Consider the following 24,730-nt stretch of genomic DNA (forward strand, 5'->3'; position numbering starts at 1 on the left):
TTAAGCCAGAACTCTAGCACTTCTTCATTTCGCTCTCGTTCAGAGCCTTCTAAAAAGTCCGGAATATGGTAAAACTTTAAGCTGTGGACGAGTATTAGAAATAACCATCACCTTCTTCCTGACTTTCACTATCGTTTAATTTCTTTCATGTTCCTTTTCCAGAAAGTTCAGTGTCTTACATTTTATAATTTTATTGAAATGAATATTGTAGTACATAATATATGTACATGTGTAAATGTGAATGTAAATGATATGACAAGGGCCCTTGCGTTCGTACGCACGATCCTGGTAAACCATTTCACTATGAGAAGTCATCTAAACCCAAGCCAACCAACGCCCTATAAATGACTGTGTAACTAAGTATGCGCTCAAGGTATGCAATAGCTGTGGTGTGACTGTTCTACATGAAAATCCATCGAAATGGCAATCGAAAGCTTTACTTCGAGTGTCGTTTGTTTACTACTGTTATGTGTAGCGATAGGTAAGCGGAAATCTGCGGAAATCTGCGGAAATCTGCGGAAATTTGTCGGGTAGTGAAAGTTGCATGCGAGAGTTTGTGTAGCTAAGCCATTTGAGAAACAAAACTCGGTCATTTACCATGTGTGATGGAATATTACATTTTGCGGAAGAATCTGTCGAAATCTGTAGTGGAGGTTACTTGATAGAATTTTTGTTTCGAGATATAAACTACACTGGCGACTACGTGCAATTATAGGTTATGAGAAATGGTACTCGACTCGATCGAAATTTCAGTTGATTGGGATGAATTTTAGATACCGAAGCGATTCGCTGTTATCAGTGCAGCAGCGATACTGATCCCAAAGGTGAAGATTTGTGCGGAGCGTATGAAAAGTTTGACAAAGAAAAGAATATCGCCATTGAATGCAACAGTGAAGAGTCTCACATGCCTGGCACTTTCTGTGTTAAAGTAACGCATCAGAGTCCCCGTGGTTTCATCTGTAAGTTTCTTTTCTTTCCTACGACTTTTTGTTTCAAATGCCTTCCCTCTCCTCTTCACAATTAGTGCATAATTAATATTCATATCTCTTCGAAGTATCGCGCGACATTCCTCGTTGCGAATGGTTGACAGTAAGTTTATTGTTTGATATAATTGTTAAAGGGGACGGTAGATGGCGGCAGGTGATCCGACGATGTTCGTCCGTAGCCAGTACCGGAGTCACTGGTGTTTGCAATTGGGGGGTTCATAAAAATGGTGTCTATTGGGAGGAATGTTCCTGCTCAGAAGACTCTTGTAACGAAGCGACGATGTTATCGTCGTTCTCAGTGACGATCCTATCGTTACTTGCCATTTCTCTCTATGTATTTTCCTTAAGATAAGTGCACTTGATATAGAGCAGTACTAAAAAAATCGAGAACATCGTTTTGGAAAGAGGTTCAATACATAACTTCGAAAAGTGCATTTCTAAATATCCGTCCATTGGAATGTATTATATTTACATCACTTTATTATTGTAGCATTAAGTTTTTTAAATAAATATTTCTTTCGCAATACAGAGATTCTAAACTCGCGTGAATCTTTGTTTTACCGAATATGTTTCATGTAAATTTGAAACGAAATAAACTGTTTACTTTATTTATGATGTATACCGCAACACATGTATTCTATTCTATGAGCGAAGTGGAATAATGGAAGGACCTAGAAACGATCCTGGAATGATTTACAAGGGTTTTAAGTGTGAAAATTCAACGGCTGCTTGTTAATTATGTCAAGCGAGATTATGAAAGCTTTAGCGAATCCTTGGGCGTAAAATACGCAATGTCACGTTGACCATATAAACCTTTATGTACGTATACATATACGTATAATGCACATACTACAGTAAATAGTGCCGTTGCAGTTCGTACCAAATTGAAATATAAATAAATATATTTTGAAATATTCAAATTTGAACATTAACCAACTTTCTATCGATTGTTGCATTTTAATCGAAACATGTACCTATATATGCGTATATACATATATGCACATACAGACATCTTAAATTGTGGATTTGACATGTTTAATTCAAATCGAATTTCACTAAAAGAGGAATTATAGAAATATTGTTGACCATTGCATAAAAATATTAAAATGATACATTTCATAGATGTGAACGATTTGCGCATGCTTCTATACATTTTCTTCTCTGATTTCGTCATCTGTGTCTGTTGGTCGTTCCTTGGAAAGCCATCGAGTTATTAACGATTTGAAAAGAGTGTTCAGAGTGACATGTTAAATTTACAAAGCGTGGGGTAACGCTTGCTGCAAAAAATCAAACATTCGGCTGAATTTGAGGTAAATTTAGGCAGAAAATGAATGTTGCCGATGGAGTTGGATATACACGATCAGAGATACTCGTGCTTATAGCAAGAGTATCATTTGTTGCGGCTGTTGGATTTTTCAGTATGAAATGGATTATGAATCAACTGGATCCCACAAATAATGCAAAAAAGAAGGCTAGGAAAAAGGTTACGCATTTGTTCTCGTTCGCTTTTAACATTTCTTTCTCACATAACCTCATAAATTTCATTGATGAGAAATATCATTTTTCTTTCTATATCGCTTTCTCCGAAAACTCTCTGATAATAAATCTACTTCAGGCACGTGAACAATTGCGAAAGTTAGCTAAAACGGATAATCTGTTGTGGTCTGTGGAAATGGATCAGTTAACAGATTACGAAATGATGATAGCTAACCACATAGTGGATCCTAAGGATATCCGGGTTTCTTGGGAGAATATTGCAGGTCTTGAACATGTTATTCAAGAACTTAAAGAAACAGTTATATTACCTATACAAAGAAAGGAATTGTTTGAAGATTCTCAATTAACTCAGGCACCAAAGGTATGAGATTAAGATGACACGCTACGAAGCAACTTTATATTATGACTAAAATTTCTTTCCCAGGGGGTACTGTTGCATGGACCACCAGGATGTGGTAAAACTATGATCGCAAAAGCTACTGCCAAAGAGACTAAAACGTGTTTCATTAATTTAGATGTAAGCATTTTAACCGATAAGTGGTATGGAGAAAGTCAAAAATTAACAGCAGCAGTTTTTTCTCTGGCAGTAAAACTGCAACCATGCATCATCTTCATCGATGAAATAGGTGTGTTTGAATAAAACTGAAAATATTGATTTAATATAGAATTGTACGTGTATAATGAACATTTTGAAATAGTCTTTTACTTTTCATTTTATAGATTCATTTTTAAGAGCACGTAATTCACAAGATCATGAGGCAACTGCAATGATGAAAGCACAGTTTATGTCTCTTTGGGATGGTTTAATCACTGATCCATCTTGTACAGTAATTGTAATGGGTGCTACCAACAGACCACAGGATTTAGACAGAGCAATACTTAGACGCATGCCAGCTACTTTCCATATTGGTCTACCAGTATGTAAAATTTTCATCAAATTCTAGGTACTATAAGTAATCGTTTTATTCATAATAGCTGTGCATATGTTTCAGAATGAACAACAACGAATGCAAGTTTTAAAGTTGATATTAGATCATGAGCCAATAGCAGAGAATGTAGATATTGCACAATTGGCAAAAATTACAGAAGGCTTTTCTGGTTCAGATTTGCAGGAGCTTTGTAGAAATGCGTCTGTCTACCGAGTTCGAGATTATTTACGCACTCATACACAGTTAATATCTAATTCTGATTAATTTAGAACTAACTTGCAGTATACAAATCGATCTATAATTCTCTCTTCCTTTCTTCTTTTCTTCTTTACTTTCAGAGAAGCAAGTACCAGTGGCGATGATGAAGAATTTCATGACGCTGTACGACCCATTACGATGGAAGATCTACTTACCTCGTGTAAAAAGATGAAAACGTCTAAGATTCACACAGGGACTCTTGGAATGGCAAAATTAAATTTAGATTAAAAAACATAATATATTTATTGATTAACGTTAAACCCTTACATTTTCGAGAGAAGATACTTGGAAAATATAGTTTTTTAATAGTATATCTTTTTTAGTTAAATCACATAATTGGACATACTTCTTACTTTAATTCAAAATTGTAGTTGAAAAGTACATACATCAAATATGTAATATAAAGTTGTAGCGGCCATCTATGAAAATGGGAGAAATTTTGTAACGAAGTATGATGGCAGTGCCACATTCTGTATGCAAGTTTAACATGCCTTGTGATGCAAAAGCATGTAGAGTGATATGATCTTAAGATCTACCTCGATAGATTTGTTTACAATCAAATATCTTCCAGTATCATTACTTTATCGTTATAATTCATTTCATATAATTTTGTATCGTAAATCAGATTAAATTTTGGTGTACTGGAAGTTCCTAAGCACGTATGGAATTCTTGTTTTAAATCACCTTTGTATGTGTGAATGTGTGTGATGTTTGTGTACATATAAAGATTCGATGTAATGTATCATAAAATTAATCGATATATCTTGGTTATTGTTTCATAAATTCTATCAGTCCATTGTTAGGTCGATACGTATAAATCTGTATCTATCCTATGCACAGGTAATAATTCGTAAATGTAATTTATAAATGAGCCGGAACATAGAACGTTGTCGTATCATTTGGTATTTTCGTCGTGTTTTGTAAACGATACTAAAGAGTCTAAGAACTAGTAAGGAAGAAAAAATGACTTATTTCTAAGGTATAGAATGTAGTTTAATTATATAAATATAACGAATGAAGAAAAAAAGTACGTAAACTATTGATCTATAAAGAATGATTAACGTTAACCGGTATGTATATCATTTATATAGTTAGAATAAGTGATTGAAACAGTAAGAAAGAATGACTCCTAGATTCGACATGTATACTTTAGTAGACATTGGAATTTTCGTTGTGTAAAATCCTAGATTAAAATTTGTAATTTTGTAAAATATCGATTGATCGATTTGTAGAAAGAAATGAATCGTTCAATCGACAAGCGAGCAGAAAGTGAAAGAAGATTAAAATAAGATTGATCGCGTAAAAGAAGTTCCATCGATTGCAGAATTCGTGGGAAAAGAATGTTAATCCCTGTGATTCGGCGCGAAGAATCAGTAAGTAGAAAGAAAGAGCGGGGAAAATATGGGGAAAGAAGAAGGGACGCATGCGCAGAGGGAAGGATACTAACAGCGTCCGAGTGAGCAGCGAGAACAGCAGCGAAAGTTTCCGGGAATGAAAGTTGTAGGAGGGCAAAGCCTTCGTAAGTCTCCTACCCTTCCCTTGATCCTCCTTTCGACCGGTGAGCTATAGCCCTAAACTCGCTGGTACACCGTGTAACGAGAAGAGAGAAGAATATTTTCCCCGGAGCGAAGGTGAAGGCAACGCAGTAGCGAACGGCGGCAGGGAGAAGCGCAATCGAGCGCGGTAGGATCGCGTCATTGTGAATGGCGCTCCTAGTGATAAAGGTGGCTGCGGCAGACTTTCAATTTCGCATCCGATCTAAAGTGTGTTCGAAAAGGATGTTAGAACGAGTACTTCCATTCGCTGATTAAACCTAACTCTGTTGCTCATTTTTCGAAATCGTTTCGCACTGTTGATTACTCAACGAAGATACGCGAGTGAGCGTGAAAAGAAGAAGAAGAAGAAGAAGAAGAAGAAGAACAGCAGCGACCGGATCCCGGTACGATCGTTCCTAAACTCCTCAGATTCTCAAGCATAGTAGATTTTGTTCACGGACCGAATCATTCTTCTGCAACACCTGCGGTGCACGATCCGATGCATTGTTGGTGAGTGTGCGTGACATGCGTATGCACGTAACGATATATCTACGAGCTATGCTTCCACTTCCATGCATAAGTACATACGTTGTCAAAGCAGAACTGTGACATAAGGATTACTGTTCTTTCACAGATTTCGCGTACCTCGAAGAATCACGCATTCAACAATTGTTGGACCTTCTCGAAATAGAATACAGATCTCAAGTTCGTGCTGTTACTTGCGAATGTGCTATCGAGATACAATCCAACTGTGAGTGGAGGATTTCAAACGAATTTTTCATCTCTCCTCTGCAGCAACTAGATGAAATTTCTCGAGTGCAAGGAAACTAGACGGCATGACCTCGGTAGATCTACCGAGATCGTTTAATCTCTGTATTAATGTTCTTTCTTAGAAATTCACCGTAATTGGGAGTGCCGCTACACAGCGGTTGAGAACATGGTCCGGAAGTATTGGGCTGAATTTAATGTTATACCCGAGAAAAGATTGCTCCTTTACTTTTCAAAACTAGTGTGGTGTCCCGAATGATTACTCGAAATAACGAAGAAAGTCGTCGCAAGCGGCATGTGAACTGTTAATTAAGGAGAGCGCGAACGGTATCGGTGCATCATCAGTGAAACTGGCATGAAAGTGTACCGTGGTGTTAAGAGGCCTGTGTGATGTATTGCGAACGGTGCTTAACCTAACTTTTCCTTCGACGCTTCTACACGGCGTTTCTCTTACGAGTAATGTTTCTCCGATAACGAACTCGAAATCAAGTGAACGCGGATCGTGGAAATTCTTATTTCTTTTCCCCTCATCCCCATCCTCCTTCTCCTATTTCGTTCCTTCGTGCATTCGTGCATTCGTCGTGAATTTTTCGTACTGCTTTCGTATACGTTTTTAATTTATCGTAGAACACGAATTTCGATGCAATTCTACTTCTAGAAAATATTCTAAATGCTTTCGTTAACTGTACTTTTAATTCTCTCGTGAAACGACACCGAAATTGATTTTACAGTATTTACACAAACATGAAACTAGTATAACGCTTAACGTTTGCATTCGAATTAAGATGTAAGTTTATTTTTATTTTTTTCTCCTCACCTTGATCGTAATGTTCATATTATTTATCAGTGCTCGTGTAACACATTTCTTACAATTCATTACAAGAGAAACATACCTTTGCAAAAATATACATTGCATTTCTTTGTGATTCATTGCCAGTTATATTTTTATTTTCATTCAACAAGTTGTTTTGTGTGTTTCAAACTCCCACAGAGATGCAATAGTAATAACTAAACATTACTAAGAGAAGCATTTACATAGTGTTCATTCGTGTAGTGTTGTGCATTACGTGTGGATTTTATCAAGTTCCATTTCTATGAGAATTGTACATCGATAGCTACATTATTGAACTAGCAATAGCCATGGTGGTGTTAATGTCAAATTACAACAAAGTGACCAAGTATTACAAGAGAAGATAAAAACTTGATGAGATGGATAATAGACGAGACAATATATGCTGTGGGAATTGATGGGTATATGCTTTTCCTGCAGAAGACCTACAGGCAGCAGGTTGAATAATAAAATCTCAGAGCATATCTCAGCATCAGTAACACCCCTCCATGTTTGTCTGGAGGAACAAAGAAGACCAGAACTGGGCTCTTGTGACGCCTCGGCTCGTAAGCCACAGGTACAATAGATTATTTGATTTGGCATGAGAAATATAAAAGCAAAGTGTAAATAGATAAAAAAATTCAATACTTGTCTCATTCAGGCTAAAAAGTTATTTGAAAAGCAGGAAGCAGAAGAAAGGTCCAGTGAAGAAGAGGCGGAAACTGAGTTCTTTGGAGTCGAGGTAGAAGATTTGAGGCACAGTCAGCCGAGCATGGCCAACACTATAAGTAATATGAAGATGACTAACCGCATCAAGGGACTTGTGAGCAAAAGTCGTAAGCGCTTCACAGAAGATGGTTTTAATCTTGATCTCACATGTATCCTTCTGCAGCAATCATTCATTTTCCAATTTGTTATTTATATAATACATATTTAACCCATGTACTTTTAATGTTCCTTAACGTTAATAATAGATATAAGGGACAACTTAATAGCTATGGGTTTCCCTGCTGAAAATTTAGAAGCAGTATATAGAAATCACATAGATGATGTTGTTAAACTGTTGGAAACTAGACATAAAGATCGCTATAAGATTTATAATCTGTAAGTGATACACATTATTATAATATTAGAAAAGAAAGATCAAAATTAGATAATTATGGTAAAATTTATGTTTTAGATGTTCGGAAAGGTCTTATGATTCTAAAAAGTTTAAAGAACGAGTAGCGACTTACGCCTTTGACGATCATAATCCACCAATGTTAGAACTAATTAAGCCATTTTGCGAGGACGTGCATAAATGGCTGTCCGAACACCAAGAAAATGTAGCTGTAGTTCACTGTAAAGCTGGTAAAGGTCGGACAGGTGTAATGGTTTGCTGTTATCTTCTTCACACCAAACAATTTGCCACTGCCGCAGATGCTCTTAACTATTATGGAACTGAGAGAACACATGATAGGTAATTATTCGTTATAACTCTTCTCTACATCTACACGTGTGTATCTCTCTTATTCTTTATTATATACAATTCATATATGTTATGGATTATTTAGGAAGGGAGTGACGATACCTTCTCAGAGGAGGTATGTGGAATATTATGCTACTTTGGTTCAAGAGGGATTGAATTATCAACCAGTTACATTGCTGTTACGGAAAATACAATTAGATCCAGCTCCCATTTTTCATGGTGGTCAAGGATGTAAGAACAATGAGAAACGTACAGTATAAATGAAAATAATAATTATGCAAAATAGAGCAACTAACATATCATTCCTGTATTTTAGCTTTGCATTGCGTAATATCTGAATCGAAGGAAAGGATATTTAGTTCGGATATAGTCGAAGTGAAGAAGGGAATGCGCAATGTTTGCATCCCCCTGAAACACAGCGTAGCGCTCAAGGGAGATATACGAGTGGATTTCTTTAACACAAAGATGAAGCGGAAGGTAATTGTCTTGGTCGAGTTATCGAGTACATTGAAAATGGTGAAACATTGTTAGAATGTAATATTTAACGGTAATTTATTGTTTGTTTCATATCTAGAAATTGTTTCATTTTTGGTTTAATACGTTCTTTGTGCGCGACTACTTAACATCGGAATACGATAATGTAGAGTTACCAGTTGAGCGTTCTGCAAGGGCATTGAGTTGCGATGGTACGGCCATGGAATTACCAATGGTCGTGTCCCATATGAGACACAGAGCAGGGTCACTGGCTAGTCTCGGGCCTATGCCACCTACACTTGTTTTAACTATAGATAAATGGGGATTAGATGGCGCACACAAGGACAAGCAAGATAAAGCGTACAGTGCAGATTTTAAAGTAAGTTTCTCTGTTCGTTGGTAAGAACGGCAAGTGCATATTGTAAGCGCTTAACGTGTGTTCTAGGTCAGCTTATTTATGCACCGAGTGGGTGGTAGTATATCGCAAACTGTACCAGCATCGAATAGAATGGGAGGTCAAGAAACTCCGAGTGAATCCAGTGAAGCGGATAGCAGCGAAAGCGACACAACCGGAGATACAACCGGAGATGAAGATGGGGAATCTGGTGAGTCCTCTGCATCTCTAGTGGTGAATCACCATCCCCTTACACACAGCAGTAGCCGTACACACGTTAGTAACCACCAAAGAGCTAGTCTCAGAGAAACTGCAAAGTGTTTGCTCTCGCGAGGGGATAAAAGTAGAAGTAGTCATCGACAGAGCACCAATGTGAAACTTTCTTCGGCACTCGTACGTTCAGCAACGTTAGATACCTAGTATATTTATCTTATTTTGTACTTAAACTGTTGAGTTCTCTGAACTGGCGTCTAAGCTATACAGAAGGTTCATACAGAAGGTTCATACAGACAAAAAACACTCCCGTTCTACTAGCTTTCCTTTGCTATGCCAGCATGAAAATTTCTTAAGCGTACAGTCGTTGTATGTATTGATTTTATTTTTCTCGTCTGGTATTAAATAACGCGCGTGTAAGCCTGTATCTCTTAAATGATGGATCAGTTCTTATGATTTCATTCTCTTAATAGAGAATGAATAGATCGTGAACGTTACGAGTATACTTACCTCGAAAATCTGAGGAAAGTCGAAGAATAAAGATAATTAATGAAACTTGTAGAACTATCGCGTACTTTTGTTTCTTCGATGTCATAAGTAGTTTATCGAGTGAGTAGCGTCCGCAGTTTTCTCGTGGTGTCAAAATTGGTTGGGAAACATTGATACCATCTTTGTCTAGCGGAAGTTTTCGGCACTGATGTGTGTCACATATACATATATTTCATAAAAAATTCCATTAAATGTTCCGAATTAAAGTTAATCCTAAAATAAGATACTACCGTTTCTTTCATAGCGTATGTATTTGCCAGAAGTAATTTATTGTTTGCAAAATACTACGGTATTCGTCTATTCGACTGGTTTTATGATTTTTTTATCGAAATTACTCGGTACTTGATAGTAATCACCTTTTGAACGCTGTCAAATTTCCTACATACGTAACTTTTGGGTCTATTCGACATCATTTTCATACAACTTTCCAAGCATTTTGTTTTGTTGATTGTTAATCATTATTGTCGAAAGTAGTTGAATGGATCGTTAGACGAAAAGAAAGAATTAGTAGCAGCGATGAAATCGAAGTACATTGTATTTTGCGTGAACGCAATTTTATAATATCGTACTATGTACGAAATTATTTAGTATTTGTTTTGAGATCGTGCGATGAAGCCAGCTCGTAGAAGTGATTGACCAACGTAACGAATACTAGAGCAAATGTAACGTGATCATTTGTTCTCGTTCGTATAAATTTCACCGCATGTGTTTGTATTCTTTGTTGTGTATTGTGAAGAGAGGAACAGACGAGTGGTTAAGTGAATCCCGGATCGCCTTCGTCCCATGTGATCGTTAATGTTTTCGATATAGTAAAGTTAATGGACGTAGTCGAAGTTTGTAAGATAACGTTTATATATACAGGAAATTTCATTCTTCGGATTTTGTAATGGAAATATGTTAAACATTAACAGGCTGTGCAATTTTCTAAACTTTTATTGTTTGATGACTAGTAAACACGATTTTCATATCGATGATGTTGAGACACGTTTAATTTCAGATAGACTACCTTATTCCATACAGTAAATACATAATACTCGAGGAAATATTTTAATCGTGATTATGATACGGCAAATGCTATTCATGTACGAATATAGAAAAAGCAACAGTAGAAAGATACTGTGTCATCTCAGTGTTGGCAATTTTTTTCGTTTCTTCTTCTCCTTCTTCTTGTTCTTCTTGTTTTTCTTCTTCTTCTTCTTCTTCTTCTTCTTCTTTCTGTATCTTCTGTCGCCTTCTTCTTTTCACCCCCCTCCTCTTTTCTTCTGTTTACGAAACTGATTTTCAGTTGTGTTACATTTTCCTTGAATAGACACGGAAACATTATGCGATACCGTAAAATTCAGTTTTAAAAAAGCGGTCTTAAAACTGACATTTTATCGGTGTCCTAATGACATAGTTGTTGAAAGAAATTATGCACATGCGGAATCTATATTTTCATATTTTGTACGACAGAAATAGAAAATTTCAAGTGAAAGATTTTTATCACGATCGATTAATCTTTATAAGTTCGTACGTATTATTTTTGTAAACGTCTAGTAAATACTGGAGTAATGGGCAATTCCAAGAGTACAAGAGCTAGGTACTGAGATGCACGCTGGAAATTGTATCGTTTATTGGTCATTTTTTAATATCGTTCTTTGCTCTTTTAAGTCGTTACATGTATATATATATATATATATTTTTTCAATTTTAATCGCCAGTGCATGAGCACGGATTCTTTAAGAAAGCTTGACAATTGTTACATTTTCGAATTCGTCTCCAGTTTTGGCACTCTCGTAGGGTCATTGAATGAATATCAAAGCCCCGACACGTATTTTAATTTTACTGTTTTCGTATCGTTGCATGTTAATAGTTCGTAATTGTAGTTTTCAACTCTTTGTAACGTCTGAAGTACGCGAAACTGATACACAGCATCTTTATTATGTATTGTGTAACGATTATCTTGTGATACTATTATACCCATAACTATTAATAGTATTGGTGTTATTTTATTATTATTATTATTATTATTATTATTATTATTATTATTATTATTAATTATAATTAATTATAATTAATCGTTAGTGCTATTGTTATTATCGCTATCATTATCATCACCGTCGTATCCATTATCATTATCATCGTTATTATTATTATTATGATTATTATTATTATTATTATTAGTACTACTACTTCTACTTTTACTATTACCACTTCATACCTGCTATTACTACCACCACCACCACCACCACCACCACCACCATCACCATCACATATGCTACTACTGTTTTATTGTTAGATTCGTCAATACTATCATCGGAGACATTTTGATTAGTATCATCGTTTAGTATTATCTTATTACCTACTATTAGTATTACAATTATGGTCGGTAATAAAGTGTTAGCGCATTTTAAACGTAATTTAATTTGATAAATGTATACCTATAAGAAATATTTTAAGGGCGATATTAGGTACGCATTATGTCGATGAAGTAGTTCATTCGTAATATCTTTTACTTGCGTTTCTTATTTTTCGTTTTTCGTTTTTCGTTTGTCTACAATACGTAAACGTTATTTTCTGAACTGTATCTCTGAACATTTTTTCTTTTCTTGAAGTTCATCTGCTAACATCGTATCCCTTTGCATTTCGTACTGCATTTACTGTTCCCCTTTTTCACTGCTTCTTGGGAAGTAAATCTGCACATATCTTGATAATGCTTTTCTTATTCACCATTTTCGCTGTACAAGAAGAAAAAGATGGAATACTTTTGTTGGATTCAGTGTACTATAATTTTCTAAGTATAGGATTATTGCATATTTTGGAGGATAATCACAGTTGAATAAGATGCGTATTCCTTTATTCGAATGATACGGATGATACGTTTATGGTCTTAAATAGCATGGAATTATGTTGTTAAGAAATAATCGTTTAAAATGTGCATCGACGGTAGATATGTTGAAAGTTTCAGCTCGATAAGTAGAAAGAATGTAAGATAATTGCCCCCTTGTTGAATCAACTATAATCGACGAAATCGAAAGGACTGTGTAAACGCTTTATAGACGTACAATTCCTTTACCTTTGGGTTTCTACGATTAATAATTTACTTTCCGTGTACTACTTATCTCTTTTCTGAATGTTTGCTACTGGAATGCATTGTTTCGATATTGTTTCATCGATGCATCGATGCATCGATTTTGTTATTTTTCTTTCCTGTCACATGCACGCACGTATGCACTGGTCACGAGAGGTATCTATCTGTCTAGTGATTGTGTTACACGTTCTTAGATACATACGTAGGTACACAGTGAGGTAAAAGCGTTGCCAGAATAGTTTAGTGTCCATTGTATCATCGACGACGTAGTAGACGGTAAAGCGCAAGTTTGGTTTCGATTTTATTCGAGCTAGACTTCGCTTTACTCTCGAGCGTATACGGTAACGTGGTTAGATGTAGAATCGGATTACGAATAACTGTGTATCTAGAATAATTGACCAATGATGTCTGTATGTCTGTTCATCCCTAGTGGACATGGACCAGCGCGTTGGCCGATACCGCCTTCTCTCAGACGGAGGAATGATAGATGTTTTGTGAGTTCATCACCAGTCATCCCCGTGCATCTCTCAACTCTGCTATCGGCTGTAGACTAGACTGTATCGTCTCTGTCGTTAAGTCATTCCGGTAGTCGATATCGGTATCTGGCCGTGTTACGTTCGACCAAACTCGACGTTTCTTAAGCTGACCGTTGTCAGTCGACGCGAAGGACAAGTCGATCAATTACATACTGAGAAGCAGTTGCTCGCTTCGATCCACGAATCGTCCCGATTTATTCAACTTTCAAAACTCTCTCATCCTCGAACACACAAATTATTTCCTGTCTTTTGCATTATTTTTCCTTTCGACTAGGCGTTTCTATTTCATGAAACTGCATCGTTCATTATCGTCGTACTTATAGAAATGCAAGCATTTTCTATACTTTTTCTCTCCTCCCACATTTTATCACACTAAATTCTTTCAACCGCATAGGTATTCTTCATTTTTCTCAATTAAACGCGCGGTCGGAGACGATTCGAGCGAGAATCACCCGGGTACGTTGCGCCTTAGAATTTCGTTAAGTTTTATACGATCACCGTATATACCTACATAGAAATCTACTTATAAGTGGAAGTTTATTCAAAGCGACTATGAATTTTGATACTCAGTGCCGTCGAGATTGCAACTTCTCGGAATAAACGATTTAGGAGAAAAACGACTTCACTTGTAAAACATACTATTCATTTATTTATTTCTTTTACGCGCTGTATACTAACTTTCGGAAGGAGGGAAGACAGAAAGATTGTTCGTGCCTCCTCTGTACGTGCATGAGTGTGTGCGTGTATGAGTGTGAGAGACGTCGGAAAAGGGAAAGAAGGAAGCATCATTTTAGGATAAATCACCTCAGTTATTGTCGAGAAATTAAAGGCAGTCGGTGACTTTTTTTTGCAACATTCAAGTTTAATCGAGTTCAGTATTTACGGAAATGCAAAACACTGACGTAGATATTAACGAATAAGGTTATATATGTATACATATAAATTATAGAAACTGGGTGAAAATGATGATGCTGTGAGGAAAGAGGCAAGACTATTTTCGTAATGGTAATAAACTCTAAGTCAATAACGACGACGACGACGACGACAACGACGATGACGACAACGACGACAACGACGACGACGACGACGACGATGACGGCTATAATAATGGAAATAACAGTAACAAGAGTCTCGTATAAGTATTAATAATAATAGTAATAGCAACGATAACGATAACAATGTTGATAAGAAACCTGAAGCGGGAACGGAGTTTCATGATTAATTCGACAGTAGGGTTATTTCTAGTAGTTTAACTCCCCCTTTGAAAACGGTGGACACGATCGAGATATCTGGATAGGGGTTCCGTTTTCACCTTCAGTCACGAATGTTGTGTTTTCGGATATCGCGATGCATTCGTTTGTTGCAGTCGAGTCCGGGTCGAATGTCGTTTGTCTCACGTTTCTTTGAAAAAGGGGAAATTGAAATGAAGAATTGTTGGATCGAAGAAAGCGTCCTTTTGCATAAAGGTAGATAGATAAGATTACAGCAACGTTGTGCTGTTCGCAGGCGAACAATTTAAGCGCTCATTGACACTCGGAACTGTAGAATGTGAAGACGAATGTACCGATTAGTTAGAGTTAGAAAAACAGTTATACGAAAGGTATACACTGTGTCTCTTTTAAGCTTGATTTGAAAGAATACATGGAGGATGCGAGAAAGTGGAGAGAATGCAAGGAAAAATTGTTTCCGACGCCGTCCTTCCCAGCGTGTCTACAGACATATGTATACTATTTTTGTTATAACGTTGCAGCACGATCATTCGTGTAACATCGGTTCCACGATTATTTTTCCCTTTTCTTTCTTTGCCTTTGCGTGGCCAATGGACGCGACGCGACGCGACGCGATGCGATACAGATCTCGCGTAAGTAATCAATCGCGAGACAGATCTATGTTTCATAGAACAACATGTAAATGTTATGCGATGTTCCTAGGTATAAAACGTAAACGAGATTGCGAAATGAGTGCTCGTTGCGCCGATTGAAATCAAAATGTGTAACATATGTATGTAAAGATTCCGTAACAGCCTTTCCTCTCACTCTTCATAGAGAACCTTGCAGAACCGTTTGTGCTTCGATACCTTTGAGGCGTCGCGTCGCGTTGCGTCGCAAAAAAGAAAAACGAAACTACGCAACTAGTAGATATCTTCGCGATTAGAGTAAGTTCGTTTAAGGAGTAGGCCAAAAGCTTATTTTTTCTAACGAAATGTATCGACGTCTTTGTCGACTACGATCTTCACGAGCGTAAACGAATTCAGCCCAGCGTGTGAGAAAGCTCGTCTCGATGATTACTGTACAAATGAATGGTATTGGGTATTTAAGAAAATGTTTCCTGGTCTCGGAATAGAAGAAGAAGGGAAAAGAAGGGAAAAGAAGGGAAAAGAAGGGAAAAGAAGGAAAAAGAAGAAGACGACGACGACGAAGATGAAGATTTGAGGATTTGAGATTTGAAAGGAAGCGAATAGAGAAGCTGGAAGATGCGTGCGTTCCTTTCCCTGCGAATGAGATGTTTGTTCTAGCGGTTTTCCTTTCCGTACCTTATCTTACCCCTTGCAAGCATAACGTACCATCTCGTAAGATTATGGATTTAAATAGTATTAGTTGACGATACGATAAATACGTTAGTAAAGAAGTCGATAGCGTGTCGAAAGATACGCATTCCCATAGTTGCGATCGAATGAAGTTCGATAACGTACGTTCTAATTATTATGGACAGAAGGCACGAGATGTAGGAAAAGGAAGGTAGGAGGATGTGGATGACTAGAATGGATCAGCGAAAGAAGGGAAAGAAAGAGGGGAGGAGAGTTTTGCAAAAATTTCCAATTCTGTTTTTCGCATCAATGAAATATGAACCATCGAATTAGCACCGATTCGCTAATACCTCATTTTTTACCCGCTGAACGTAAGGTAAAAGAAAAAAGATGAAGTTACTAAATTGTGTATTTTAGGCCGGTAACATTGACATAGTAGATGTATGCGCGACATGCTGTTATGTACTTTGGGTAACCACCTACACGCTTGTCGAACATATTTCTTCTCGTACGAAGCTCGTAAATACCGTTTTATAAGTGACACATACCTCTTAAGATTAACTTTTATATGACTCATGCGGATTGTTCAAAATATAAATAAGATACATTATTTTCTCTTTGATATTGTATGCGAGCAAACTGGTCCAAGTTTCTTCCCCTCCAGTTAAAAACGTTTTCACAAGATCGTCGAGCATTGGAGGACACAGGAGCGGACAGAAGGGTTCATTTTTCTAACCTCTTCTCTTCTGTTTTAACAATGTTTTTGGTACATTTGATTTTTCCTTTGCTCCGATGAATAGAAAAGAAGGAAAGATGAGCACGCAATCGATCATCAAGTCCCAGTAAAATTGAAATTTATTGTCACAGGTACGCATATTTGTTGTTGGATCGCAGGTGTCACGAATTCTTTCTAATAGCTACGTAATAGATGAAAAGATGATCGAATCGCGTCGGAACGCATTCGATACAGTTTCATTCTCGTCCTATTTCCCCAATATCGCCCGCGATCGTTTGCGTTCTCTCGCAAACACACCTCTTCGATGAAATTGTTTTACGAAACTGACGCTGGCTCTGCTTACAGGGGAGTCGACGTATTTGTGACTTTGACACTAGACTGATCCAGCGGGAACCGATCCGAGCTAATACTCCTCCTCTCTCAGAAACGGTCCACCTGACTGCAACGCACCGTTTCATTACCTGCGAATCGATCGATCGATCGCCAGTCCATCGCTACTAAGTACATGCGCCTACTTGGCGCGTTCCCTTCAATTTATTATTGCTATTGTTTTATCTCGATATCGCATTTCATTCTTGCTCGCGTTCTCCTTTATCTCTCTATCTCGCTATCTCTCTATCTCTCTCTATTTCTATTTCTATTTCCTTTTCTCTACTTCTTTCGACTTTCTACGACTGTTTCGGGCTATGCCGCTCTGCAGTAGTATATCGAAACGAAAGGAAGGAAAGAAAGAAATCGAATTTTCAACTAAATTCTTGATAATAGAAGTGTTTTCAGAAGTGTTGTCGATTGTTTTTTAACCCGTCGAGACTGAAGACTTTGTATCGTCCGCTTCGAAGCGTTATTCTTTCTTTCTTTCTTTCTTTCTTTCTTTCTTTCTTTCTTCCTTCCTTCCTTCCTTCCTTCCTCTCTGTCGTTTGCAGTTTTAGTCGAAACGGAATTTCGCCGTATCCGCCGAAATATTTCCTACGGTCGTCTAAACCGTAGCGCACGTATCACTCTTTTAATCTTACCACTTTTTTATATTGTTTAATAAAATTATTTTTTTATTGCACTGATCAGTGGCCGTAATTTTAAGTTCGATATTCGGGAAATACAAAATACGAAGGAAATTTTCGGTATCAAGAGACGTGTCGGATATTCGTCGATTTTTTTAATCGTTTTATCTTGTAAATATCATATATGATATGTACGTAGCGATACCTTGTCACGCGTGTTGCCATTCGTCAGGAATGTTGCGTCGAAATTTTCAATAGGATAACATATGTTGAAAACCGTTTATATCCGACGTATTCTACACTACCGGAAGCTTTACTGGGACCAATAAATTTATTTATAAGTTTTTGCGTGTCATCGGAGAAGAAATTGTAAACGATGTAGTTGATTATTGTAAGATCTATTTATAGAAAGGTCAGTGTTCTCAGTGTAAGACAAAGTACAAAGCAACACAAGCGGATCTCAAGCGTAGTTTCCAAGTTATGTGTATACTTGAAACGTTCTTTGTAGTCGCGATTAAGTAACGAGTTAAGAAATTTTGAAAATTAATCGTTCGGCGAATTCTGCCATTTCTTCCACCGATCTCTTTCTAACTCGCGTTGCGTCGATTTAGCTACGGTGCATATTTATTAGAGACGATTTGCATTCAAGTGTGGAATGGAACGAGTCGTGCACATTAAATAAATAGGAAAACATGTTTAGTTGATCGCGTTTATTTCAAGTACGTTGTACGGACTTCATTATAAAAATGTTATTCACGCAAATCGTATTAAATCGTATTCATCGAGAATATGTTGTCGAATCGTAGGTACGTAGTTAACACATACCGCGCGCGCGAACTCATGCACATGCGCACAGGCGCACACACACTCACATACACACACCACGTGTAAATTTTTATAAATGTTGCGATACAGTAAAGGAGAAAAGTTTTTTCTTCCTACTCTATTTCAATCTAAGATACAGCGATCGCAAGTGTTCGATGCGAAAACGTTCGATCTAGTGTATTATTTACAAAGTCGTTTGCGTGAACATAGTCACTATTTATATGAAACGATTGGTACGTTCGGTTATCGCGGTGCTCTCAGAAAGAGGTATTAAAAACTGTAAAATAAGAAATTTCGTAGAATACAAGAAAGTACAAGTTCTTTGTACGATACAAGTATGCCGAGAAATCGTTCTTTTTGGTCTGTTTTCTTTACTCGCGCAGAATCTGAAGAAAAGGTGCATAGTTTTATCTAGCCCTGACCCGTCCTCGATTAAATCCACCTCTGCCCCGACCAGTAACTTTACCTTTTGGCGGCGGAGACTTTGGTCTGAGCGCTTCTATGCGTTCGGTACATCCAGTCGTGATTTGACCGTTTGCGAAATAACTGGTATAAAGATCCGCGTTGAAATTCGTATTCGTCAATTCAGGGCCTACGGTCAGCCATCCTGGTCGAATCGTGCTGTCGCGACCGAACAAGTGCAACCTGAAAAGTAAGAAAACGTATGTACATTGAAATACCGCGATTGTTTTGCTTGCGCGGTCGCTCACCGTCGTCTGCCGAGACAGAAATGTTCGATTATGTGAAATATCTCCACGGGCTTCTCTATCGAACCGTACTCGGGTTCCTCCGATATAATCAGGTCGATGTCTACGTTAGCGTGAATAAAATCTCCGTCCGTCGATCGTCTGACTGTCCCTTTGATCCCCATCAAGCAATGCTCTTTAGTTCTTTGAAGCACGGCTTTGCTATCCAAATTCTTACTGTGTCCTGGATTATTGATGTTGGTGCGAATCCAACAAATGTCCTCGCATCGCCTGAAACCCCATTTGCGAAGACAAAACCGTCCCATATCTAATCCATCACTGCTTCCGCACCAAAGAAACACAAAGCTTCGATTTGCTGCCACTTCACCGATATCTAATTCCATTATCTACAAAGTTTAAGGTAAGCTTATTAGATGAGCCCAACGTCGTCGCTTCATTTCTCTCGCTATGTCTTATTTCAATTTTCACTCACTTGATCCCAATTCCATAGCTGAACATTTGTAGCACCACAGGTACGTTGGTATTCCTCCAGTGGAGGTTCTATGAGTATCACGTCGAATTTGCAGTTTAGATCCTTTAAACTATACGCAGACAAATCTGTCTTGAGATACATGGGTGGCGTAGCGGTTTCCGCAATTAGATCGTCTTTCAATTTGATCAGCTCTCTTAACTTTGGGTATTCCTCGAATCTATCGGCTAAGCCAACGTCTCGGATAAAATTTTGTGGTCGCTGACCTGTATCGATGAAGTGTTGGCAGTAGTCGTTATGAGGATTCGAAGACTGCGTTCCCTTAAGGAACGTCGAGGAATCTTTGTAAACGATTTCGTCGGTCGGAACCGCGTCGGTCTTCGAATCTTTTATCCCATTTTCCGATTTATCCGATACTGATTTTAACTTCTTCCTCTGCGTATCATCGATATCCGTTCCTAAGATCTGTCGCAATTCATCCACACTTGAAACACCCAGCTAGAAATCAACAAATATCTAACTTTTCTCTTTTATATCATAACCTGAAAAATGCGACAGCACAGAAACGAAATAAGATCGTTCAGTTATTTCTTACCGTTTGTGCTAAGAGCTTCTTGCGTTTTTGCGATCTTTCACGAAGAGTTTGTAACATTTTTTGATCAGTCGGCAGAAACTGAAGAAAAAGATAAGATATCTAGCTCAGCGTACATTTGTCACTGTACGCAACACCATTCGTCGAGCAGTGCAACGAGCACTGTGCCATTGCAACCTGTTATCGCGCACTTATTTGCAGTCGAAAAGTTTCGGTAGAAATCAGGGTAAGTATGAGGAGAACATAATTGCAAAAAAGGGTATGTATATCACAGAATTCAGCATAGGCGAGACAGTATTTCTGTCGAAATAAGAAAGAAAACATGGACAGCGAAACGCTATAACCATCTAACGGCAGCAACTGAATTAGAAAAATTGAAAAATTTGTTATTCATTGATTTACGACTAATCTCGTAACTTGGAATCATTCCGGAGTAATTATCCATCATTGTGCAACCGATAATAATCCATAGAAATTGTTTATATATTGTAAAAACAGCATTCAAAGAAATGATTAGGGGGCACCGGACCCTGATGGTACGGCCCTCAAGAAAAGTTGTAAGCGACAGCTTCGCCATCTAGCGGTAGCCCTTTAAGCTGACATTTTCAGCGCCCTGGAGCGCCTTTGACCAATTTTAATTCCGAGGCGCTACTGGAAGATGGCGCTAGTGTCGCCTTTACGGGCCGTGAGGGAAACTTCACCACCGCTAGATGGCGCTACTAAGACCATTCTTTAGCTCAATTTTGTGAGATACTATTTTTGCAATAAATAAACAATTTCCATAGACTGTCGTGGGTGTAAAATGATGTGCAGAACCCCTGCAATAATTGTATGCCATCTGATTGGTGGTATACTAATAAATAAAAGCATTTCACTGAATCATTAGGTACGTCTAAGATCGCTACTGAATAGGTTTAGCGTGATACCGTTCACGTTTTGATAATATTTACTCCTAATAACACTTGTCCTCTGTACTTTGTACTTGGCTACGTGGGAGTCGATGCTCTGCTTTTTAACAAACTTTTGGACAAGAATGCAAGAATACATAGAAATACATTGATGGAGTTTATTTTTGGGACAGAAGAGGAAACACTGATTGTACTTAAACGAACGTGACGATATATCACGTTCCTTTATCCCCATCCCTTCTGTCCCGTCCGGTTCGCGCGCGGTAAAAGCAAAAAGCAGCAGGCGAAAGGGAAAGTTGAGAGGAGCGGGTAGGAAAAGATCGCGAGGTGACGCGACGCAACGAAATAAGCGTGATAAGGAAGTGGCGTGGGGTAGGTTGGGGAGGTGGGAAACGGAAAGGAACAGGAGCAGAAATGCAGAGGAATGCGAGTACGAGCAAGTCAGTTTTGAAATCGGCGCGCGAGCCGGTCGATGTCCTTACCTAGACCGGTGACGGGGTATCGGGGAATAGGAACAGGTTGCAGGTCTTAGCCTGTAAAATCAGGAAAACCGATCTGATTGCAAAGAGGCTGCCGATGAGGAATCGTGAAAGCATTGGTGAGTGCAGTCGCCTCCTCGTCACGCAACTCGTCCTCGTACTTCTAAATACGTCCAAGCATATCGTTTCCGCAATGGTCGAGCTGTTCGATAGGAGGGAGGGATAAAGTCGCAAATGCACGATTTGGTCGGAGTCTCTGTGACCGTGGCATGGGACGGGTAACGCAGACGCGCGGTCGAAGACGAGCGAAAACAATTTTTTGCGCGCATCGATTAGCAGAGGTAGGATGTATCGGGCTTGGTCTACGACGCGGTCTGCGTGGCGTTGGGGAGGTAAGGAAAGCCGAGGATCCGATTGGTCGAGCCGCGAACCTCTTCTCCGAAATCCTGGCCGAATTCGGAGAAATCGGTAGTGGCGCTGCGCTCACCCGGCATCCCTCTTTTCGCAGCCTAGGCCCGATCGCGTCTCGTCCGATCCAGTCGCCGCTCCCGCGCGTCGCGACAACGCACACACGCTTCACCTGGTCCCGAGTCTCGCGAACAAAGGGAGGGAGAAGGTGCAGCTCACCGGCACACCTCCGCGAACGATATTTCCTCCGATCGTCGATCTCTCGATTTTCAGAGAGTGGCTACGCAACATTTGGACAAGATGAGGCCCGACGAGCTGATACAGAACGAGAGGAGAGCGACCGAGACGATGTCGGAGACGTCCGAGGGCACCGTGGCGACCAGCGTCTCCGGCAAGTCGAGTTACGAGAGCCGCGAGGAGTTGCGAGACATCGCGGCGTTGCTGGGCATTGCTAATCCGGACGATCTGCATCAGGAACGGTTTCGCGTCGATCGGCGAAAACTGGAGCAGATGCTGCTAGGTAAGCCTCCGCAGCTTTATCTTCGGTTCGATCTCTGTTTAAGCGTACGCCTGCTTGCCCTATGTCGCCTCACCATTTAAATAGGTGGAAATGATATGTTTGTAAACGGGTTCGCTGACTCTGTCAAACTCTGCGCCGTTGGCAATCAACTTGTATATCGACTGTGCGAAGTTCGTTACGTTTATTTTGATCGAGACGACTCACTCGTCGTATTTACGCTGAAATTTCGATCGCGCGGATCCTTCTTACAGCTAATCGCGTAAGCCCTTGAACTTTTCCAGTCAAAAGCCGTGCCCGAGAGGCTTAACGAGGTGAACCGCGAACAAACAAGAGGCAAACAAGAGGCAAACAAGAGGCAAACCGTACGCTTCAACGATCAACCATGTATTACGTAGATGGGAGTTGATTTAATATGGCTTAGATTTGAACGAGCAGGTTGTCCGACCTCCCGTAGGATCCTCCGACCCAGGAACGTGTGAAAAATGACAAAAACCGAGGGGACAAGAGTTCGTTGTACCCTGACCGTAAACTTTTCTTTGTTTACAGGTGATAATGACGTACCCAAGCCAGCGGACACATTTTTTCGTAGCGTAAGTTGCGTGTCATTGTCCTCTTTGTACCGTCTAATGGGTCAACAATGAAATTTGTCCTCGTCTGCGCCGCGCCAATCTTCAGAAACATCCCCTCTTTTTGCCGCGTCGCGATCCGTGGAGGGAAGCGAGCGTTCGAATTTGGTACCGCGAGTGAAGCGCGCCGCGACCTTGCGCGACACGAAATCGCCCGAAATCGAAAGGTGTTGTATTCGTATCTCTCGCGGCCGCTCTTCCTCCATCAATTGTCCTCGCTTCGAGATGCACTCTTTAATTAGCCAGCTATTCGATTGGTCTTTCTTTCTTTCGTTGGCGGAAAAAACAGGCGGATTGACGCGGCGGAAGGGCGGTTCGGAAGCGGAAGCGGAAGCGGAAGCAGAAGCGATTGAAAATGAGAGAGGGCTGAACGGGATAAGGGCAAGTCGCGTGGAACGTAGAAGAGAAATTTCCATTTCTTCTCGAAACGTAAGAAACGGTTCACGGATGGACTCGAAAGCAAAAGCAACGCTCGTGCTTATCCTTATCGTTGACACGTTGCGTAAAAGGGGGCCTGGAAATACACCGGCCGATTATTTATAGACTGGCTTTGCTCGCAACGTTGCGCTGCGTGCAGAAATTCGCGTACTCCCTCGCCGCTCGTACGATTCGAAGCTCTAACATTTCTTGCCCAGGCACGCTCGTACCTAATAACCAGCGCATTCGAGTAGGTTTCAATGAAAGCGTCTGAAAGCGTTTCTCTCTGCGGCAGACACATTTCCAAGCGCGGCCGTGTATCTTCCTAAAATACCGTCTTACAACGCGCAACATAATTTTAGCGAGAGTCAGTGGACCTCGAGAGCTCGATTTATTCTCGGTACAGTCGTTGCCAACTTTTCCAATTGTTCAGCGGGCCGATCGAGCGTCGCATTTTCAGAAGTTTCGGCGGAAGAGAATTCGAGGGCTAAGAAGGTGCTGGTTAACCCCGTCGCGTCGTTGGCGTTAGGATCGGTCGGGAAAATTGGCAGTAAATCGGAACAATAGGAGGCCAAATGCACCTGTCCGGTAACGGAAGATTCGCGCAGGTGGGCAAAAGGGAGCTAGAACACGGGCTACCTGTTCCCGTCCGGTTGGCCCAAGCGAGAGATTGTCTCCGACTGGCGGTCGGTTATTCCTCGGCTGGCGACTTTCTGGTGGGAGGAAGCGGAGGGACGGAGACGAATAGAGCAGTGACGGCAGCGAGTGGGAGGCGGTTCACCGAGTCGTCCCGTTACATTATCTGCTGTTAGTCAGTCAGTCGTGCCAGCGATTCCGACGCGGTAAAAAGGGAGAACGGACGTGGCCCCTGCGAAAATCGCGTATGCAAAGTTTCGAAAGTGGTATCGTCGCGACGCGGGGCGACGCGACGCGAAACACAGTGGTTGCGAGAGGTGCGAAAGGTGCGCGAACCGTCGAGTAGCCGAGTCAGTTTCTGTGATTCGAGTGAAAG

The 24,730-nt window shown here is 39.8% G+C and overlaps 5 protein-coding genes across 10 annotated transcripts; 4 read left to right on the plus strand and 1 right to left on the minus strand.

Moving 5' to 3' along the window:
* The first annotated feature begins 333 nt into the window (after nucleotides 1-333).
* LOC143178002 (UPAR/Ly6 domain-containing protein crok) lies at nucleotides 334-1,510 on the plus strand. The gene is made up of 3 exons (XM_076376384.1): nucleotides 334-481; nucleotides 774-959; nucleotides 1,121-1,510. Exons 1-3 carry the CDS (start codon nucleotides 421-423, stop codon nucleotides 1,336-1,338), a joined length of 465 nt encoding a protein of 154 aa, XP_076232499.1. The 5' UTR covers nucleotides 334-420; the 3' UTR covers nucleotides 1,339-1,510.
* A 655-nt stretch (nucleotides 1,511-2,165) lies between these two features.
* LOC143178363 (outer mitochondrial transmembrane helix translocase) lies at nucleotides 2,166-4,328 on the plus strand. Its single transcript, XM_076376967.1, has 6 exons — nucleotides 2,166-2,469; nucleotides 2,602-2,844; nucleotides 2,908-3,109; nucleotides 3,204-3,400; nucleotides 3,476-3,654; nucleotides 3,751-4,328. Exons 1-6 carry the CDS (start codon nucleotides 2,314-2,316, stop codon nucleotides 3,896-3,898), a joined length of 1,125 nt encoding a protein of 374 aa, XP_076233082.1. The 5' UTR covers nucleotides 2,166-2,313; the 3' UTR covers nucleotides 3,899-4,328.
* Nucleotides 4,329-4,465: 137 nt separating this feature from the next.
* Nucleotides 4,466-17,228, plus strand: Pten (phosphatase and tensin-like protein). 5 transcript variants are annotated; one of them, XM_076376964.1, is made up of 11 exons: nucleotides 4,466-5,715; nucleotides 5,840-6,429; nucleotides 6,965-7,379; nucleotides 7,464-7,680; nucleotides 7,777-7,906; nucleotides 7,983-8,261; nucleotides 8,356-8,501; nucleotides 8,587-8,747; nucleotides 8,845-9,123; nucleotides 9,190-9,349; nucleotides 17,115-17,228. In XM_076376964.1, exons 3-11 carry the CDS (start codon nucleotides 7,206-7,208, stop codon nucleotides 17,132-17,134), a joined length of 1,566 nt encoding a protein of 521 aa, XP_076233079.1. In that variant the 5' UTR covers nucleotides 4,466-5,715; nucleotides 5,840-6,429; nucleotides 6,965-7,205; the 3' UTR covers nucleotides 17,135-17,228. The 5 variants fall into 5 exon arrangements, with proteins under 5 accessions (XP_076233079.1, XP_076233078.1, XP_076233075.1 ...); XM_076376963.1 differs by lacking the exon at nucleotides 17,115-17,228 and adding an exon at nucleotides 13,401-13,536; XM_076376960.1 differs by lacking the exon at nucleotides 17,115-17,228 and having other exon boundaries at nucleotides 9,190-10,938.
* A 1,234-nt stretch (nucleotides 17,229-18,462) lies between these two features.
* On the minus strand, nucleotides 18,463-20,695 carry Mettl14 (methyltransferase like 14). Of its 2 annotated transcripts, none has more exons than XM_076376966.1 (4): nucleotides 20,364-20,695; nucleotides 19,772-20,266; nucleotides 19,303-19,685; nucleotides 18,463-19,213 (listed from the first exon to the last, which is right to left on the minus strand). In XM_076376966.1, the coding sequence occupies exons 1-4, from the start codon at nucleotides 20,418-20,420 to the stop codon at nucleotides 19,000-19,002; spliced, it is 1,149 nt and encodes a 382-aa protein (XP_076233081.1). In that variant the 5' UTR covers nucleotides 20,421-20,695; the 3' UTR covers nucleotides 18,463-18,999. The 2 variants fall into 2 exon arrangements, with proteins under 2 accessions (XP_076233081.1, XP_076233080.1); XM_076376965.1 differs by having other exon boundaries at nucleotides 18,463-19,237.
* Nucleotides 20,696-22,455: 1,760 nt separating this feature from the next.
* LOC143178310 (uncharacterized) lies at nucleotides 22,456-22,851 on the plus strand. The gene has a single exon (XM_076376868.1). It carries the CDS (start codon nucleotides 22,456-22,458, stop codon nucleotides 22,753-22,755), a length of 300 nt encoding a protein of 99 aa, XP_076232983.1. The 3' UTR covers nucleotides 22,756-22,851.
* The last annotated feature ends 1,879 nt before the right edge of the window (nucleotides 22,852-24,730 follow it).

Source organism: Calliopsis andreniformis, chromosome 4 (assembly GCF_051401765.1).
Source record: "Calliopsis andreniformis isolate RMS-2024a chromosome 4, iyCalAndr_principal, whole genome shotgun sequence".
NCBI classification, from domain to species: Eukaryota; Metazoa; Arthropoda; class Insecta; order Hymenoptera; family Andrenidae; genus Calliopsis; species Calliopsis andreniformis.

Bases quoted from the DNA above. Each gene is read 5' to 3' on its own strand.
- LOC143178002 (XM_076376384.1), top strand. From the start codon at position 421: ATGGCAATCGAAAGCTTTACTTCGAGTGTCGTTTGTTTACTACTGTTA. The intron at 482-773 runs GTAAGCGGAAAT...GATGAATTTTAG, and splicing joins ACTGTTATGTGTAGCGATAG to ATACCGAAGCGATTCGCTGT. The intron at 960-1,120 runs GTAAGTTTCTTT...TAATTGTTAAAG, and splicing joins GAGTCCCCGTGGTTTCATCT to GGGACGGTAGATGGCGGCAG.
- LOC143178363 (XM_076376967.1), top strand. From the start codon at position 2,314: ATGAATGTTGCCGATGGAGTTGGATATACACGATCAGAGATACTCGTG. The intron at 2,470-2,601 runs GTTACGCATTTG...AATCTACTTCAG, and splicing joins AAAAGAAGGCTAGGAAAAAG to GCACGTGAACAATTGCGAAA. The intron at 3,655-3,750 runs GTTAATATCTAA...CTTTACTTTCAG, and splicing joins TATTTACGCACTCATACACA to AGAAGCAAGTACCAGTGGCG.
- Pten (XM_076376960.1), top strand. From the start codon at position 7,206: ATGCTGTGGGAATTGATGGGTATATGCTTTTCCTGCAGAAGACCTACA. The intron at 7,380-7,463 runs GTACAATAGATT...TGTCTCATTCAG, and splicing joins CCTCGGCTCGTAAGCCACAG to GCTAAAAAGTTATTTGAAAA. The intron at 7,681-7,776 runs GTATCCTTCTGC...CGTTAATAATAG, and splicing joins TTTTAATCTTGATCTCACAT to ATATAAGGGACAACTTAATA.
- Mettl14 (XM_076376965.1), bottom strand. From the start codon at position 20,420: ATGTTACAAACTCTTCGTGAAAGATCGCAAAAACGCAAGAAGCTCTTA. The intron at 19,686-19,771 runs GTGAGTGAAAAT...TAAACTTTGTAG, and splicing joins AGCTATGGAATTGGGATCAA to ATAATGGAATTAGATATCGG. The intron at 19,238-19,302 runs GTGAGCGACCGC...CTTACTTTTCAG, and splicing joins TTCTGTCTCGGCAGACGACG to GTTGCACTTGTTCGGTCGCG.
- LOC143178310 (XM_076376868.1), top strand. From the start codon at position 22,456: ATGAGGCCCGACGAGCTGATACAGAACGAGAGGAGAGCGACCGAGACG.